Genomic DNA, 15000 nt, shown 5'->3' with positions numbered 1-15000 from the left:
TGACGAGCATCGTATGTTACTAAATTGTTGCCACAAGTATTTGCGGCGCGGGACCATTGGGCTTGATTGTGCTATCTTTTATTATGCTAATTCAATTTCACGAGTCGTTGATTTGTGCTAAATGTTTAACACAACCCAATCCCCGGTCAATGGATTAGGTGTTGTTTGCATTAGTTTGTAGCGTCATGTGGCGAGCTTTGACCATTTATGCCAAGAGAATGGGTGGCCTTTTGTGGCCTGTCATGAATTAGTGTCATTTTAGGTTTGGTTTGGTATCGTATTATTGGAACCCAGGTCATGCCTCATCGATTGAGTGTGTCGGGTGGTTAGCGCCCATTTCCCATTTCCGCTCTTTCACAATATTTTCAACAATATTATGATCATTTTCAATTTTATTTCACTGAAATTTTTTGATGGAAAAAATATCTTTTAGATTTAAAAAAAAAAGTTTTCAGCTCTTTTCTATGGTGCATTGCATCAATACCAATGGTATCACGGCAATCAATCATGGTTTCCAAGGGTTGTTAAACTTCAAGTTCACAAAACCTAGCTGATGCTACCAGACCAGACGTACAGCATAGCCTTGAACACCCGGATGTTCATGTTCGGTGCTACGCTTTTGGGTGCTAGGAATGACCGGAAAAGATCCAGGTCTCATCACCAACATTCTTCGCCTTCACGCTGAAGCATCTCCTCCATAATTGAATTGGCGCTCGTTTGAATTTTTAATTTTGAATTGATTTTTTGATTCTATAAACTATTCAGTTTCATATTTCAATTGCTGAAAAAAATGGTATTTGGACTAGGCACTTACAATGCCACTTTTACGCCACTGTTTGGCAACTGATAGAAGTTATCTAACTAAAACGTATAGAAAATACCATTTTTCGGCGCAAAATCAATATGCTAATTACACACTAAAATAAATCGGTCCTCATACGTGCAAACAACAATAAACACCACTGTTCATTTTTATTGCCATATCGTCTACCGTAAAGCGCCACGAATTAATGCAAATACCTAATAACGCTCCTCGACCAGCACAACGCTACAATTGCGCCAGGAACGGATTGGCAATGATTGAATGGGAAGAGAACCTGAAGTGGTCTTTCTATCGTCTCAAGTGGAGCTCTATGCCGTGCTGTATGGAGTGCAGAAACCCAAGAGAGCTAATAGCAGGTTCGTGGGTAGTACTTCCGCTACCCGATTGCGGCTACGAAAAGGCTATGAACCCGCTAATGGATTATGATTAATCTCTCCTCTTGGAGAACTCTGCCCTTGCCTCCTCCTCTTCCTTTATACCATCATTTCAATATACTACTCGAGTGGTTCTTATCAATAATCCTTTTTATTCTTTTAGCATCAAGCATCGCGCATGGATTATATGGTTTGTTTTTGCTTGAAATTTTCCTCGTTGTTTTTTTCACCGTGTAACTTGTACTTCTTGAAAGCCACGTTGGTTTAACGCCCAAAAAACCGTTTCCATCGCTGACAGGGGCGATAGATTGGAAAATTTCACTCTCTTTCGCTAACCACAGTTACAGTGGTTTCTTGCTCGTACGATTAATTGAGCAATAAAGTCCATTCAGCTGGATCGCACAACGGTCGTCGCCGTGATGGCTCTCTCGGGCGTAACGCTCGAAAAAACACAGAAATAGATCTCGGATGCGTAGTTGTAAGTACGCGGTGTCGATTTTTTTTTGCCCCGCGCTCCGGCACGAATGCGTTCCGATTTTTCTTCCTCTGCGCCTCCGTGTGTACCGTATGAATGGCCTTGTTCGGTTGCTGTCTAGATGAGTTACAGCCGCATAGTTGCGCTTTTATGGTTTACTTTCAATTTTTGACACGAACCATGGACCGCGCATCAACCGATCGATCGGCGTGAAATGGCATCAGATTTAGCCGGTGTTGGCCCGTTTGTAATTTGCCACCTTTCGCTCGGCATGGGATGGGGACAACAACGCAGCAGCACCAACAGCAGCAACAGTAATGCCCCAACGAAACGCTTTGTTACGATTTGCATCACACGCTACAGCTACGCTAATGTTGCCCTTTATATCCATCCAATTAGCTTTCTCTGCCATTAAAGGTGCGTTGAGGACGTTCGAATCGGTCGGTAATCGCGAATTACCTACTAAATGTTGCCCAGCTGTATGAGCACCACCTCACCATTGCCAAGGGATTTCTTGTGGGAATCCAAATTGTAGTTCCATTCCGAATTGGGCATCGAAATGAGTTGGAATTGTACTTTATGGTTTTTTTTTGCCACAACCTAGTCTACCAACACAGCTGGCAGGCCACGGCGTACGGTTGCACCATTCAAATCTCGGAGTCTCTGGTCTCGCAGCGCGATCGAACGATCGGATGATTCATTCGTGGCGCGCCATGCTGGAACCGCGCTTTGGTGGTGACCGTGATCGTCCTACGACGTTATGCTTTCGATGCGCCATCGTACACGTAGACAACACGTCGCATACCTTTTCGCTGACTTTTATTGTGGAGGCTGTCTCGATTGTCCCCCCGCACCCCACGGCTCCTTCCCTGATGTGAGAGGTCGATCGACAGAGTGTGGTGGTTGCGTTACCTTCGAGTGGTTCGTTCGATCGTGGTTTCGGAACCGTGCAAGATGAGATTCTGCTCTGCCTTTACGATGATCCTCCGATCATCTACATCGGCGCCACCCCGCGCCATTTTCCATTTGTCATCTGTTGTTAGTTGCTGGGATGGATAAATGGATTTGTGTTGCCGTGCGGTGTAAGATCGTCTCTAACAAGGAGCTGGAAGCTTTCTACATGTGCCCTAGGCCCCTCTCCATTTTTACCAGACTGTCCATTTCAAGGGTGTTGAAATGAGAAGGTTCGTAACATAATCGCCTTGCCATTCATCAACGCCAAACCATGGCCATGTTCGGCGTCGTGAAGGGACACGGCCATGGTTGTTCCGCTTGCCTCTCGCATGCATGCATCGCGGTGCCAGGGGGTTTTGCGAAGAAAACCACGATCGTAGATGATGGTCTTGGGCCTGTGTGGTGCCCTCTTATCTTGGATCTCATTTTGCTTGCGACCTCCGCCACAGCGAATTGTGCTCATTGAAGGGATGTCGCTACTGAAAGATGATCAATCAATTAACTCGCACTTGCACTACGCTGCAATTCAAGGCCAGCGTATTGAGCTTCTGTTGCACGGGAATTCACTGGAGCTGTTCACAAAGTAGTCAAAGTTATGACGTCTGCAAACAGTATTTGCATGATTCTTAATGGGGGGGGGTTAGATGTGTATCAGAATGAATAACAGCAAAGAATGCTACTGTGCACTCGGTACAAAGTCGTCGTGCGCGCCTTCTAGTGATTGTCATAGCGATTAGCGGAACTGATGCGCCTGTCGGCGATGATAGACACTACTTCACGCTCCGCTCCATCTGTACATGCAAACGCGAATAAACAATGATGTGTCTCATCTTTGCTGCATTTGGCACGTGACAGATATTTTATTTTTACGGAAGCATTCATCACAAGACAACGATGCAGCTCCTTGTCGCTATTCTGAGGGAAAAAACGCCCAGAACAGAAACATGTGTGCGCTATCCGCTCCGCACGCGCCCTGCACAAAATGCATTGCGCCAAAAGGAGGAGGAGGGGGGGTTTTGTTGTGTGTCGGGACATGCTTCTTCTTAGATGCTCCTCCGACAGCAAGCGGGAGTCCCTGTGTGAGGGTGTGCCGGATAAAAATAAATGTTTCGCTCATCATCGTTCTTGGCTGTGTTTTTTGTGAGTAAATAAAGCACGCCAAAAAACGCAAAGAGGTGTGCTCGTCAACATTTCGGTGTTTTGTTACCTACATTTGTGGGTTTATTTCAACAAAAATTCATAATTTTATCTTGAACAAAATAATGCCCTTTACTAGCTGCTATTTTTATCGATATTTCGCGAATTGGTGTGATGGATTGCACTGCATTATGTTGTCCATTAACATAGTTTCAGAACTTTTCAAATCCTGATCCTGGTTTCTTCTATCCAAATTCACTTCCATCAAAGCATTAAATTCTTTTCTTCACGTTTAAATAATGAGCTCCAGAAAAATTCGGTTTATTAGGCTAGAAATACATTTTTAAAAAGTTATTTATGTTTTATGTAAACGGCATATATTGGTTGAGCTGCGCCTAGAAAGTGGCTTTCAAATGCATGCTAGCGCACAGTAAATGATAAAGAGCAGGATCCAATATTTTCTTTTATACCCCTATGAAAGTTTCTCAATTCATTGGCAACATAGAAGGTTGCTTAGTTCGTCTAGAACGCTTGTGGCCCGTTCCTTCCAGCTCAGTTCTAGGCGAAGGAAGAGATACTTAAATATGCTAAGAACGTATCCGTTGCGCGTACGACAAATAATAAACGTGCATCCTGTTGTGATGACACGTAGCAGTTATCTGAATCCACGGAAATGGAAGTAACACACAGGCACACGTACAGCACACATACACCTCTGAGAATGACATTTTATGCCATTATGGTTTCTTATGGTGGTAAGAAGAACATTAGAAATGGCAAACCAGGCAACAAGGGGTTGTTGTTGCTACCGATGAACGTTTGCAACCGCATCTTCCTCCTTGCACGGTTCGGTGAATCCGTAAGAACGCTGGCCAAGAAGCATAAACACGGCTTATAGCAGGAATGCTAGCCGCGAGAGTGCGCTCTCCCGCTCTCTCTCTCTCTCTCTCTTCCTAGTGTGTCGCAAGCAGCTACTTTGTAAAGTATCGCGATCCGTTGTTGTGCCTTTGGTCGATTTCTATTTCTTGTTTAACAAATCGATACCGGTTACACGCCAACACAAACCGAGCTCTCGCACACGCAGCATCATCCGGCAGGGCGTGTTGTGGCCCGCAGATTGGACGAGCGTGGGCACCTCTTGCTCGGCGCAGGCTACGGACGAATGCGGAAAAGGAAAAAAATCACCAGCCCATCACGCACATAAAACAACCACCATCCAGGAGAGCGTGAAATGAAACGAAAACAAATCGTACTGGAAAGCATATTGGTCTGGGGCACGAATTAAAAGTCTCATCGAAACACACGCGCATGCAGAGAAGGAAGGCAAACAAACAGCGACGCAACCGAGGTGCTGATTAGTTTCCTTCGCTTTCGAAAGGAGTTGCCGAAGGTGGCGCAGAGGGAGGACATTAATATCCCATTAATCTTCGATGGCGAAGGAAGGAAGAAGGTGCGTTTTGATATAGGTGTGATAGGAGGTGCGTTTTTGATGTTTCGAAATGAAACAATAATTAAAATGGAAAAATGCAGGAAATTGATTTGCAACAAGGGTAGTGTCCGTAACGAATGAGATGCTCCGCGTTGATGTATCGTCGAGGTGCATTCATATTTGCTGGAAAATGAAGGGTTTTGTTCGTATCCGTTTGCTTTGGACGCCATTTGCTTCTCGGCGTCGCGCATTGCTTGGCGAAAGGAATGCAAAGATGATGATGGTTTTCTGTTCCACTTTTTCGCACACAAAATCATAGCATCTGCAGCATGGCGACGACAACAAGACAGAGAGAGCTTTTACAAAGGAGCAGTTCCGTTCCATGCCTCGTGTTCCAGCACACCAGACAACAATGGGTTTTTACGCTCGATTCCGGGCGTTCCGCAATGGCCGCATGACTAGACGGCAGAGCTGAAAGAGTGTTATGCCCGTGTCTGGGAGCAGAACGCAAGGATGCAGCAGTGACAATGGCGGGCGCCTTGCTCCATCCACCCACACGGCGGGGATGACGCGACGCTTCCGGTGGAGTCACTATCGCAATGCTCGCGGCTTGGGCGCGGCCACGTTCCACGTGGTGACCACGTCTGCTGCTGCTGCTGTTGCTGTGTGCGTCTCTGCGAGCGAGTACCGAGAGCAGCAGACAGATACTGTCAAATGGTGTCAATGCTCCAAGGCTCCATTTTCTATACCTTTATTATGCGGAGACCGTCAGTCCCACCTACTGGATCCTCCCGTCGTGTGGTTAATGTTTGCTCTCTGCGTAGCTCGGAACGGTGAAGTCGTCCTGGTTGGTGTTAATGGTGAAGTGTCATTTTGCTTGTCGTCTATTTTGCACATCACCGGTCGTTGTGATACAACCGGAAAACCAAATATCCGTTGGCGTTTTTCTATGCGCTATCATCATCGTCCTCATCGTCTCGTCATCGTCAGCTTTACACTGTGTTCGAAACATGGAAATACCTTGCAACTGTCGATCAACGATGACGATGTGGTGATGTGTTTGATTCGAACATTAACAGGCGTTATTCGAACGCTGAAATGAGGGATTCGTGAGCTCAGATTGGGTGTCACAGCGGATTCGGAAGGCCTCATTGGGCCCATATCCGGATTGATGAGCCACCGTTTGCCGTTATACACGTGGTCGCTGCGCCGGGAAGTGAAAGAAGGAAGTTAATCAAATTAACTGCTGGCCAAAGAGAGCTAAGGAATACCTCGTTTTTCCCGCTTTAATCTGATTTCTTTCGAATTGGTACGATAGCATGTTCGACAGGTTCGTGTTATTGATCGGATACCGCATTCATTAAATGTGGATCCCGTGGGAACACCTCCAATCCCCTGGGTGGAACGGGAGAGACGCTCCAAACGATCCAGTATCGGGGTACGACATTGGATAACGGTTTCTCCGTAAATAACACGCGACCAACGACGCTACATCTCCATCAGTTCGCAGACATCTAGATCTTACTATCGATTGGATCAATTAGGTGGTCAGCTAATACACTCCAAATTTAGCTCCAAAAAAGTGATTGTAATGCGAGACACACAAAGCGAGCTTACCATGTTGTAACACGACACCATCATCATTTCACGCGTGACCTTAGCCTCGTGACATGCGAAACCGCCAAATGTTGCCGCGGTTGTATCGTATGAATGTTTGACGAAATGAAATACCATCGTCCGATCCGAAAAATACGGAATCTCAAATCTACATGGATGCCAATATTTGATCGCGGCCGCTAATGTCCCGTCTCGCCCCCCAAAATGCACTCGTCGATGCTCGCAAGAACAGCACCATCGGACACACGAATCCCGGGGAGTGAACGCCGCGAACCTTCAATCTCCGGTCTTCAAGAGTGCAGCGAGAAAAATTGGGGCGCGGCTCGAGGTTGATGTGGAAAAAAGGTTTATTTATAAACCAGAAGACACCACGCGATGATGTTTCGGGGCATGATGATGTTTCATTTTCTTTCCCCTTTCTGCTAGTGGAGAACGTTTTTGACTCGGAGGGAGTTGTCTGGGTTTGGTTAGTCCGGCACGACGGCCAGAAAGGGATCGGATGGTCGGATGCAAGCGACGATCGATGTTTAGAGTGCGTTGCATAGCTCTGGTGCGGTAGACATTACCCCGTTCGCAGACAGTGTTGTTTGGAATGCATATATGCGCCGCTTGCGGCATATGAGGAGTGTGTATGCTTTGGGTCCCGCGCGAACGAAAGCTCCAACCGTCGCGCCGTCGTAGGCGGTCTAAGTGCATTGGCCTGGAAAAACATAAACAAACTGCTCAATCGCTAACACACGCGCTCCAGTTTTCGGTGCCATGTTGAGAGTCGTTATGTAGGAGAATCCGGTCCGACCCGCGCAGCACCTCCTTCGCGGCCTGTCACACAGCGTCAAGTCATCACATTAAGGCCGTGTTCCGTTGTATTTGCTGCCACCACGACTACTGCTGGTGTTGCTGCTGCCGACTTTCCTGTTTTCTCCGGGCGTTTGTTTGGTTGATTATCTTATCTCGTTGCTGGCCCCATTTTCCCGTCCGAAATTGGAAAGCACGATCATGTTATGCGCCTCTATTTATTCTCTTTTTTTTATCAATCCAGCACCATATGCTGAGGTGTGGCAATGGTGATGATGGTATGTAAGTGCTATGAAGCATGGAAACGATTGCAGCAACACCTTGCTCTCTGGTGCGCACTATGTTATCAGAGCAAATATCGGTCGCGGGTAGATTAGAGCGATGACTCAGAACTTCAGAACTTGAGTTCATCGCTGTATAACCCTCTTTTCCATTAGGAAACTGCGAACTTATCAGACTATTATCGCGTAACCTTGGACCCCGGAGCGGATGATTGATGAATAGACAAAAGGAGTGGAGTTTCACGTTGAATAGCGTTCAAATGATCTTTGCCTGTGATAGAAAAATTGTGAAATGCCTAGCTGGCAAACATTTACAAACAAGTTAATCCATTTTAATTGAAATGTTAATTGAAATGATAGAAAAATGCGAGTATATTTCTCGGAATCCCACGCATAACACGCAGCAATGGTAAACGTTAATTAGTTATCCGATACATCAGCATCAGCATGAGTGGTTTGGGAAGGGGCAACACGGACCACGGACTAGCAGCAATCAGCATCTACTGCAGGCGGCAACATTATTACTCACCGGAACACTTGAGGCGCCGCGGTGTGGTGTGATGGTGGCATGTGCCTGGTCAGGATGGCGTATGAAGTCAGATTTTTCATGTGGTTTGCGTCACATTCATATAATTAGATCATACATTAATCATTATAATGCTAAGTGGTTGCGCGAGCGTCGACCGGTTGGGTTGGCTGGCAGGACCTAGACACCTCGGCCCCGTCCTTTCGGTGCATTCGGTGCTGGCGATGGCGATAATCATGCACAAATTACAAGTAATAACTCTAATCTCGTGATGCTTCTTGGAAGGTACTCAGATGCCGCTGACATCATTGGTACGAAAGCATTATGCAAAATACAGTGGCGCTCGATACGCCGATGTTCGGTTGCGTATGCATCGAAATTGAATTAAAATAATAATCAAGCAAAATGTACCAGATGTGGGAATGTTCAAAGTCGATAGAAAATCATGTTCACCAGAAAAACGATTTCTTTTTAAATTTGAATACATTGGGTTTTCATTTTCTACTAAATGTTTTCTTTAAGTTGGTAAAGTTTATTTTTCTGGGATTCCTTAGGAATAGTGTTGAGCTGTTGTTATCGTATTTTTTCTATTTTCATTTGCAAAGCAAAATGGTTATAACTTTTAATTGTATCATTCCTCATTTTCATACAATGCAATGTTTATACCAACAGTCTTGGTTCTTTGAAATGTTTGCTAATAAGTGCAACTATTGGGGAATAAATTAACAGTAGGGTACTCTGTATGGTATTTACTTATACTGGCCGTAAGCCAATGCGCTGAATTTGCTCTCGGTGTTTGCAATATTTGTCGGATGAAACTATCAACAATGAACTCCAGTATTAAATATGATGTTGCCCGTCAAAATGCGAGTTCTGGTCCGCGCAAACGCACAAGGATGAAAAATGGATGTAAACTTTATTCAATTTATTTATTAATTTGGCGAACAAAATGTTTCCATAGCATTTAGAGTGCCCCCAGACTCTAAATGAAGCGATCTTTACCTTTAATGGAAATTGTGGCTGCATTTTTGCAAAAAGCACGAGAACTTGCTACCATGTGCTGCCATTCGAAAATGACATAAATTTCCCGAGCTCAACTTTACACCATCAGCTCAGCTCCCTGCTACACACTCACTCCGTCTAGGCTGTGGCAAATGGCTGTCGGCACCGATCGACTTTCCTGTCAGGTTTATTATTGCCGCATTGCACTTGATTACCCTCGCCCGCTCAACTCGGTGGTGAAAATGGTTGCCGTCGTTGTGTTGTTCTCCCCCTTGTGCCAGCTGTGACCATAAGGGACATTACCATCATCCCTTGGCCCGTGGGATGGTTTGAGTTTGCCTGGATTCATTTGTTCACAACCCTCGCCTGGAACCGAAACACGGTTCTCGGGTGCACGGTTTTTGCGGATCGGTGCGAAGCGGTGCATGCGTACCGTGGACCATGCACACGGTCATGTGCCCTATGATGTCCATGTCCTTCCTACCCATCAAGTTCGCCATGATCGCCGAGCGCCTTCATCTTCTACACAAACGAAAGCCGGGAAGGTTTCACTGTCTTTCGCCCTGCTCTTGTGACACGCAAACGTTGCCACACGGCATTAACATTAGGGGAACTGGCAATGAAATAGAGTTTGATTATAGAAAGGAAAACGAACGATTTCCCTGAACTTGACCCACCCTCGGATTCGGTCGGCTGTAGCTGTTGTTTGTTGTTGCACCCTAATCCTGGGGAGTTGCTCTTGGCGGGTACACAGTGGCTGTTAGTATGAGTGTCCCGAGCTAAGGTTGATTTGCACGCTATTTCAGTATGGAGTTTGCAAAACAAATTGCTTAGAGGAACTTTCTCGCGTAATTTTGGCTTCACCAGCCAACGAGAAATCAAAACCTTGTATGTGGCGATGATCATTATCGCACCATTTTCTGGGTCGAAGCACATTCATCAGTTCCGTCAAACACATGCACACACCGGTCCGGGGGATGCTTGGTTTGTGTGCTTGTGACATGGATAAATGTGTCTCAATGCAAATGAGCTTCAATCGTGCTTCAAATACACGTCGCCAGCAGGAGGCTATTGTTGGTTTGCATCAAAAACCAGCGGCGTAGGATTGGAAGATCAGATAAATCCGGCGTACGCATTCAACCTACACGTTGCACTCTTTCTCCGTGCGAAAATGGCGTATGGAGGTGAAATTCATTGTGTGCCGCGGTTGGCACATCTCGTGTGGCTACCAATTTACATTCAATGCTGTGCGGAGGTCGGTGAAGTATGCGAATCACCGGACGGAGAAGATTGTATATGAGCTTCCGGTGAGTCATGCCACTAGATACGCGTGCGCCCTCTCTGGAGGGCCACATTCTGGAGCGCACAAGGGTCCTAAAGAAATATATTGTTGGGAAAATATACGGAACAGCCGTATCGCAAGGGTATGCGTAGAGTCAAAATAAATGTTTATTCATTTCATCACTTACTTCAAACACACTCTTGCACAAATGTATTCTAAGCGTTCGTTAATACTAAATTGCTCATTGCTACACATTGTCTATCATTCGCTCGCTTGCGTTCTATAAAAAAAACTATTGCTAAATATAATGTATATGCTCGACGGTTATCACTTTACTTATCTATAGAGAGAGAGAGGGAGAAAAAAGACATCCATTTCCCCCGATTGGGTTTCGTTGCCGGCAAGCTTTTAAATGCATCAGCGGTACTAGACACGCGAAGAAATGGAGAACGACGATGTAGCTGCGAGAGTAAATTCAGTCGGTTGCACACTCAAAGGAAAATTCCTGTTGAATTTCTGACAAATACGCGCTCCTGCTAATGCTAAAAATGATGGATGATCGATGATCCGTTGATCACATACTGCACGCGTGTACAATCAATGTATTTCCTGTCTTCCCTGTGTTGAACGAGTTGCAGTCTACTACTACTACCCCATTCCCTGCGATGTATATGGCAGAAGGTGGAGCATTTATGTTATTTTTGTTTTAAGTGTTTTTAGCCCACTGATTCCGATCTCGTCGCGACACAAGATCATCATCAGCAACCAGTAGGAATGTGGAAGCTTTAGTTCGTGCTGGAAGCGCACTGGTGCACCGGTTTATGGCGGTGATTGTGTCATCCAAGAAGAACTGCATCCCGCTTTTCAAATGTTGCTGATGCCCGTATCGTTGCTTCGCGTAGAGGTGGTCGACTTGGAGCAGCAGTGATCGAGCTTCTCGAACTCGGTCGATCGCGTCGAGGGAGTCGCGGTGGTGGCGGACGACATGTTCATCATCATGTTGTAGTTGCGCTCCTTCTTGCAGAAAAACGGATAGCAGATGAAGCCCCAGTACGCGCCGGCACCGATCAGTATCACGAACGTGACAATCGTGATGATACCCCAGGCCGACAACCGATGATGGCCGCCTGGTTTGCCCGATGCTGGGCTCTGTTGTGCGGCCGACGATCCACCGGCCCCGTACCGCTGCGAATCGTGCGGGTTTCCAAGGCCAACGGGACCATAGATGCCACGGCGCATACCAAGACCGCCGCTGCCCATACTTGGACCGCCCGCTCCTGCGACTCCGGCTGCCGGTCCGAGGCTACCGTAGGAGCCATAGTTGTAGCTTCCTCCTGATCCTCGGCCTCCACCACCACCGCCGCCACCGGTGCCACTACCGCCGGCCGCACTAGCGCTATCGATCAGCAGCGAACAGAGGACGATCATCATCACTGGTTTGATTTGGTTGGTCGAACCACGGACACAACGTGTGCAGCGTGCGTCGTGCGTGCAAGGAAGTTGAAAGCGAAAACAGAAACGTAAAAACAGGTTTTATTACTACAATTCTTCCTATTCTACCATCTTCTGCCCGCCACACGGACACGGGCGGGTGGAGAGACGCCTGAAGGGCGCACAGCAAGCATACGACCGACCAACGCACAAAGCCATCGTACAAACGGACGCGAGCCGATTGGACCGGAGTTGATGGGGGTAAACATCTAGAGGCGGGTGCCAGAGGAAGATCTCGAAGAATGTGGAGGACACCAATACACACACAGATACGGGCTCTCTAGGTCCTTTTTCCGATCGGCCTCATCGTCTCGTTGAAGAGACTTTTACAATCACAGAACAGAAAGCGAGCTATACTTACATGCCACCGAGAGCAAAAGGCATTGCTGCTGAGTGTTGTGGAGCCGAATGGACGCCATTGCCAAATTGATAATGCTTATGTTTGCCGAAGGAAGTACGGGCGTGTATCTTCGCCTGTTTGCGGGGTATGCGGCTCTTCGTACACAGACGCACACAGACCATATACAAACGCGCTTACAAACGTTGATTCACGGCGATTTTCAAGTTCAACTGTACCGTCACCTCTGGCTGGATTCTTCTTAGCGTCCGCACACCGCAACAACCGACTGTGTACCGTCCAATTGGTATTCGATGGACGTCTGCTGAATACGATTTAAGTATGCACGACGGTTTATAGGGACGACAAAACGCTACTCTTGGGCAACATAAACGATTAAGCGCGCACAAGGAAACCGATGAAACAGGAAGCGATGAATGGAATGGAAAATTAGCCCCTCGAATCACTGGCTATTGGATGACTCCCCGATTAGAAGGAAACGCTTAGAACGTGCAACGGAACCACGACAAGGAACTAAACGACGGAGGGTAGCACCGGGATCGATCGAAAACGCATGCTAAACCACTCCGGCGTGTAGAATCTTCTGCCGTCTTCGGGCTTGTGGCACCAATACCTTGCACGGCCGGTCGGTTGAATGGTGTCTCGTCGGTTTACTCACGGGCGCTTAGAGGGGACTCGTCATCGCCGCCGTGCCCACCGATCTGTGAACGACTGAAACGCACACCAACGACAGACATGCGACACATGTTGAGGAGGATCATACAAGCGGTGCTGTCTGTTCTGAACCGCGTTGTGTGTATTTGTTGCAGCAACAGCAGCAGCAGCAGCAGCATCGGATTCAACCGGACCGACCGAGGAGGGGTAAAGAAAGAGCATGTGGAAGGCCAGCATAAACTTGTTTGTTTCGCGGCAAGCCGGGTTGAGGGTTGGTACTAGCGCAAACCTCGGATGCTGTCAGTTGCGCCGCGATGAGGGTTGGTGTTTTGATTCAGAACTGGAGGTGCGAGAGGAAGGTACTGAAAGGAGGGCAAACGAGAGCAAACGCCCGGAGTGCAATGATCAAAGTGCATCCTGCATGATGAGGTCTGCTGCAGAGGTATGCGTGATGGGCTGATGCAGCTGTGTTGATGCTGTCAGTTGATGGTGCATTGACGGCGCGCTCTACTTTAAAGTGATCTTCAAGATGGAAATGCTGTAGGGGTGATTATTTTAGATAGTATAGCGCACGTTACGGATCGAAAAGAATACATATTATGCAGTCAGAATACTAGTTATTAATAGCATAATTATTTCGAACACATAATAAGGCATTATCTATACACTGCATTATCATATAATGGTCGCTTTAAACGGTATCGTTTAATATTACGAATATAAAGCGAGATGCCACTCTATACGAGACCGTTTGGCCGTTTTTGTACATTCAAGTAAAATTATTTGTCCTTTGATCATATGTTTCATCGTGACAATTATGTTTAGAAGTTAATGGGACGATTACTAGATAAATCTTATTTGAACCTTTACCATACCTTTGGCCACCAACATCTATTCCTGATCTATTATAAAAGAAGAATTAATTAACTTATTCATGCATCGAACATATTGAAATAAATACGGATAGTTAACGTTTAGCAAATTTCTAATCAAATCTCTTCCTCTCTGTGTCTTTCTTACAGATCTCTCCCGTAATCGGTTTTGTGAGCTTCCTGAGGACATCACATGCTTGGCGTTTCTGGAACGGTTGCTGGTCTATCACAACACGATCCGCTCGGTGCCCGAAACAATACGTGGACTTCATTCGCTTACGTACTTAGATTTAAGGTGAGTCAGCTGCAAGGCCAATGTGCGATTGAATGAGATCGTTTGTTCCCGTAAAACCAGTTCGTCACGGGAAAATGTACCACCCTGCACCGCATTTGAGCGTGCGTTGATAATTGAATCAACATGTGTTTGCTCCTATCACGATCGTTCTAATTGTAGAAACAATCAGCTGTCCGTGTTGCCGCGTGAAGTGTGTACATTGCCGCTGCAGGTCTTGCTGGTATCGAACAATCGACTCACGACGCTGCCGGACGAGTTCGGGCGAATGGAGAAGCTAACTGAGCTCGATGCTGCCTGCAATCAAATAACACATCTTCCGGGGCGCATGGGCGACCTACGCCACCTACGCTCGTTGAATCTGCGCAGCAATCAGCTGGTCTATTTGCCTCGTGATCTCACCTGCCTGGAGCTGACATTTTTGGACATCAGCAGCAACAAGATTGCCACCTTGCCCGTAGAGCTGCGGCTGATGAGTTCGTTGGTCGATCTGGAGCTATCGGACAACCCGCTCACTTCACCTCCGGCCAGTGTAGGTTGAAACTGGTTTTGGAGCTTTTCGAACAGCAAATTTCATGGTTTTACCTTATCTATTATTACAGCTCTGCGTACGGGGTATGGTGCATGTTTTCAAGTAC

The 15000-nt window shown here is 46.7% G+C and overlaps 2 protein-coding genes across 6 annotated transcripts in view; one reads left to right on the top strand and one right to left on the bottom strand.

Annotated features, from left to right (window-relative positions):
- Positions 1–15000, top strand: part of LOC125950771 (leucine-rich repeat and calponin homology domain-containing protein) — a 27340-nt gene that overhangs the window by 3297 nt on the left and 9043 nt on the right. For all 5 annotated transcript variants that reach the window (XM_049679034.1, XM_049679032.1, XM_049679033.1 and 2 more), the window contains exons 3-5: positions 14221–14365; positions 14525–14894; positions 14965–15000. The exon at positions 14965–15000 is cut by the window's right edge. In XM_049679034.1, the coding sequence (XP_049534991.1) occupies positions 14221–14365; positions 14525–14894; positions 14965–15000 (551 nt within the window). The remainder of the gene's footprint in view (positions 1–14220; positions 14366–14524; positions 14895–14964) is intronic.
- On the bottom strand, positions 11412–13423 carry LOC125950811 (uncharacterized). Its single transcript, XM_049679129.1, has 2 exons — positions 12548–13423; positions 11412–12128 (listed from the first exon to the last, which is right to left on the bottom strand). Exons 1-2 carry the CDS (start codon positions 12603–12605, stop codon positions 11560–11562), a joined length of 627 nt encoding a protein of 208 aa, XP_049535086.1. The 5' UTR covers positions 12606–13423; the 3' UTR covers positions 11412–11559.

Source organism: Anopheles darlingi, chromosome 2, assembly GCF_943734745.1.
Source record: "Anopheles darlingi chromosome 2, idAnoDarlMG_H_01, whole genome shotgun sequence".
In the NCBI taxonomy this organism is placed as follows: Eukaryota; Metazoa; Arthropoda; class Insecta; order Diptera; family Culicidae; genus Anopheles; species Anopheles darlingi.
This window is presented reverse-complemented; position numbering and strand designations above follow the sequence as displayed.

What these genes read in the sequence shown, in the direction of transcription:
- LOC125950811 (XM_049679129.1), bottom strand. Translation starts at nt 12,605, where the DNA reads ATGGCGTCCATTCGGCTCCACAACACTCAGCAGCAATGCCTTTTGCTC. An exon ending in CCTTTTGCTCTCGGTGGCAT is followed by an intron (nt 12,129 to 12,547) that starts GTAAGTATAGCT and finishes AAATCAAACCAG; the next exon opens with TGATGATGATCGTCCTCTGT.